Source organism: Gavialis gangeticus, unplaced genomic scaffold (genome assembly GCF_001723915.1).
Source record: "Gavialis gangeticus isolate Ggan-Ray unplaced genomic scaffold, GavGan_comp1, whole genome shotgun sequence".
In the NCBI taxonomy this organism is placed as follows: Eukaryota; Metazoa; Chordata; order Crocodylia; family Gavialidae; genus Gavialis; species Gavialis gangeticus.
The window spans coordinates 10,260,528-10,264,970 of record NW_017729030.1 but is presented as its reverse complement, the minus strand read 5'-3'; the positions used below and the strand labels follow the sequence as shown (position 1 = coordinate 10,264,970).

The 4,443-nt window shown below is 40.3% G+C and overlaps 1 protein-coding gene across 1 annotated transcript in view; it reads left to right on the top strand.

The window, feature by feature from the left end:
* Nucleotides 1-1,771: 1,771 nt before the first annotated feature.
* The window catches only part of GIMD1 (GIMAP family P-loop NTPase domain containing 1), a 13,492-nt gene continuing 10,820 nt past the window's right edge, over nucleotides 1,772-4,443 (top strand). The window contains exons 1-2 of the mRNA XM_019521941.1: nucleotides 1,772-1,873; nucleotides 3,750-4,171. Of these exons, the coding sequence (XP_019377486.1) occupies nucleotides 3,779-4,171 (393 nt within the window). The 5' untranslated portion in view covers nucleotides 1,772-1,873; nucleotides 3,750-3,778. The remainder of the gene's footprint in view (nucleotides 1,874-3,749; nucleotides 4,172-4,443) is intronic.

The window sequence follows — 4,443 nt, the reverse complement described above, 5'->3', positions numbered from 1 at the left end:
CAAGTGGGCCAAGTCCCTACTCTACCCTCAGGAGCACACACAGACCCAAAGTTAGCACGTACTTCCTGGGGTTTAGCGTTATCCGTCACTCAAAAGCAATAATGTCAATCATAGCCTACATTTTATCCCTGAGATTGGATATTCCCCAAGTATCCCACAAGGCTGTTTCCCTGTCTTGGCTCCTTCATCTGCTTTCTCTCTGTCTAGGTGAATGCATCTATGTCCCCAACATCTATCCTGGAGCTAGAAAAGGGTACTTGCCACAGTGAATCTACAGGTCTTAATTTAAAGCAGGGTCCTGGCAACTTAACTGGCTGGGTTAACAGAAGAGTCCTGTCTTCCTAATACCATCAGATCATCCTGGGAAAGTACAGCTGAAAGGCAGAATCCTGATTAAACCATCCTGGCCAAGAATGCGCCTAACTTGCTTTCATGATAATAGCCCGATTGGGCATCATTACTAACAGTATACTGCGTAAAATCCATAGCTAAGTTTCAATACAGAAATGGTCTATGGGGGTAGCTCAGGGCTGCATTATTGTATTGAAATGGAGGCTGAGGTTTCAGGCCACACTGGCCACTGGGACTGAAAAAATCTATCATCTTGTAAAGTGAATCCCGACCACTCTTTCATTTCAAGGGATACTCTCTCCATAGAAAGGTTGTAGTACAGTGACAGGTTAGGAAAACTACCTTACTATGACTACTCTAAATTAACAAAATTTTTGAGATAGCCCCAGTAAAGGAACTGAGGCACCTAACAGTTAGTATCATCTGCATGCCTAGGCTGTCTTCACAGTGAATGAGGAGAATGTGCCAGTGTCAGAATGAGATTTAGAGCAACCAGCATGCTGAACAGGAAGCTGCCTAAAGTCAGTATGACCACAGTGCAGTTGCTTAGACTTAAACAATAGGATATGCCAAAGGCAGGAAGGCATCTTAAATCCCACCCTCTTTAGGTCTTCAGTGCCTTCCACAGTCTGCAATCCATGCCAGAAGGGAAGTGCTTACAACCTGGTTTTCAAAGAACCAAGCAGGGCTCACTCTTTCCTCTAAGAAAAACCAAGAATGATGGGAGATACTAGCGTAGTGTTTAGAATACTTGTCCAGGAAGTGGAAGAGCTAAGTTAATTTCCTGCCTCATCTTGAGCAGATTCAGACCCACACCTCCCAGAGTATAAGGGTAGCATTATTCACCTCCTCTTTTTGAATCTCTGCCACTATACAGCAAGGAATTTGAGATTCATTTGGCCAGAGAAGAGAGACAAGAGTAACCATGTCTGTAGCCTAGGCATTAGGGCACTTACATCACAGTAGGGAGAACTTGGTTTCATTCCTGTTCCCAGCCCCTTTTCTGTATTTTATCTAATGACTAGTGCAAAAAAACTTGTCATGTTTTGACACTGGCAGTTACTTTAAAAGGCAACCCATTAAAATTCATCATAAGAATACTGTAGAACATGTATGCACATGTAAATACACCTCCCCCCTCCATAACCCACCCAATGGAAATTTAATTATGCATACTTAAAAATGTAGAGTTGAAGTAATCACTAAGTGCCTTAACCGTATGTAAAATAAGAGCTTTGGTTCAGAGAACTGATAGAATTAATATAGCCTTGAGATGGTCTCAATGAGTATGTAAATGCAAATCTGCAATTGTGCAGGTGACCAAGAGGAAGTTTATAAGCAATCCTGATTAGAGGGTAGACCTAAGTGAAGAGCTATTTGTAATAGATTAACCAGAGTAAAGAGTACGTATCAGTCTCAGTGTGGTACACTGCCACTGTCAACTTCAAAGTTCATACTCAAAAGCAGCACACATGGAATATGAATAAATCTTGGTAGAGGAAGAATTTTAAAGAAGAAAAAGGTAAGTGACATACCATTATCAATCTAAGTATTTAGGCTGTCCAGACTGACTTGAAAAATATCAACAAAAAATGCCAGCCTTTATGATAAAAAACAATACTTAATTTTATATACAAGTTTGAATATGCACCTGATCTGCTGTGATTTTCCTATATAATCCTAATGCTAGACTGTAATACATCAACCTTTCCCCCTCTGGCTTCAATGAATGCTATAGATGTTCAACACTTCTGAAAAAAATCAGACTCATGACGGCAAAGAGGCCTGCATGATACATACAAAGCAGGCAACAGGGTTTAAAAAGGAAGACTTTTCTGCATAGGTCTAACAAGTCTCAGCTGGGAGAGGGATTATTAATATGTTACAGAAAATGAACCTAAAAAAATTCTAGATAGTCGAATTAATAAAAAGCTGTCTGTTTTCCCAGATGTCTTCCATAAAGATTATTAGACAGCTACTAAAAAAAAGTTCAATTAATCCATCTACTTTAATAGTCAGGGGATAGACCATCCGTTTTCCACACATTGTGAACTCTTCAAGGAAGACATCACATGAAGGATATAGTGTCCCCTTTAACACAAATATATTAGCTTAATAACCTCTCACTTGCTTGAATTTTCACAGAAGGCTCCTCTGAGCCTGGCTCAAATGATGATGGAGCAATATTGAACTACAAGCTCAACGGTGCCTAAACAAATATGTGATGATAGGAAATGACATTCAAAAGCAGTCACAGACTTTCTAGAATGTGTATAGTGAATATTAACCAAAGGACTTTGAGCAACCCTCCAGTGTTTTCAGGTGTCTATGTGATATGAAGCCAACAATTTATTTCCCAGTGTAGACTCAACCTTTTTCAAAATGTCCCTGAATCATAATTCTCTTTGAATTCCAAAAATCTGCTAAAGTTGTTTTGAGATAATAGCCAAGACTCCAGAACCAGGTAATTTCTTGGTGGTTACTTTAATGCATTGAACACATTACCATTTCCACCCTCCATCCTTGTTTCTCCCTTCCCTAGCAGTGGTGGGTACTGTATAGGAGGCTAAAAGGTTACACTGATTCTTATTACCCAACCTTTAGAGTCTGAAACACAAGCAGTGACAGACATTGTTCTGTTATCACTACCTTAGAAAGAAGTGGAGTTTGATCTGGACCAGAAAACTCTATTCTGGAGTCACCCTGCATTTCCAATTTTAGGACAGAACTCTGTTGTGGCATGAGGTTGTCAAATGTAAAATCCCAGACTAGTGTTAATTTCCCCTTTTTGTCTTGGCCTACAGAAATGGGCTTCATTCCACCTGATGATATAATTTGGTGACCTGCCAGAACACCTTGTAGATTATGGAAGAAATTTTCTAAACCACTTTCCAAAATTTGTGTGGGGGTTTATGCTGCTTTTCCCACACCATCACATTTCTAGGGCCAAATTCAGTCTTAACTAACAAAATAGGGGCACTTGAAAGCTATAGAACATATTTATCTCCATTCTATCTTTCCTGCCTTTCTTGATGTCTTCTTTGGCAACCAGCCCCCTGCCTTTGTAATTTTCCCTATTCAAATATTGGTTGGTCACCTTCCTTCCTTACTTGCTCTTATCTTTTTATGAGCTCTTTACTCCCACCTGTTTTTTCCATCTTTTTCAATATGGGAGACCTGCTAGGTCTGCTCTAGTACCATGCTTAGGTCTCCTTTTCTAGGGCAGCAGGAATAAAGAAGCATGCTGTTTAGAATCAAACAAAGGCAGAGGAAACCGTCTTTGTGATCCAAGTGTGGTTACTGATATAGGTTGTAATTCTTGCAGTTTACTACTGACTTACACAAGTATTATAACTATCTGAAAACAAATATTAATAGAACTTGTTCTGCATTGACAGACGCGCACTTAAGGACAAAGGCACTTACAATGCTTGATGATAATGATATCACCATCAACCTGCTCTTGCTGGGAAGGACCCAGAGTGGTAAAAGTGCTCTTGGGAATAGCCTTCTGGGGAGTTCAGACTTTGACAGCCACCTGTCCCCCAGCTCGTTGACTACATCTTGCAGTTTTGGACGCAGCTGTCGCATCACAGGCATCATGCGGCGAAATGGCTGTGAACTCTCTCTTCGGGTTCATGTACTCGACACGCCAGGATATTCTCATAGCAGCCTGAGCAAAGAACAGGTGGTGCAAACCATAAAAACAGCTTTGGATCAACACTTCAGAGATAAGGGCCTTCACTTAGCCCTCTTAGTCTTGAGAGCTGACTTGCCTCTTTGCAAAGACGAGAATGACCACACAATTCAGATGCTACAGGTAACAAATTTCCATATCTACTGGCAACTAATTTGTGTTCACACCTAGTTGTTTTATATGGGGAACAACTAAAAGAAAATAGGAGTAGGTGAAAATTTAACAAGGACCACTCAACTCAGAACTCAAACTTGTTCCCTCCAAAACCAAGGGCATTAATACACTTCACAGGTTATATCTAACAGTGTTATCAATTACAAGCTGCTGAGCATAAATGAGCTTGTGAATGCACTTTATCCATTCAGAAAGGTTTGCTTTTGTAGTAGGACTTGCAT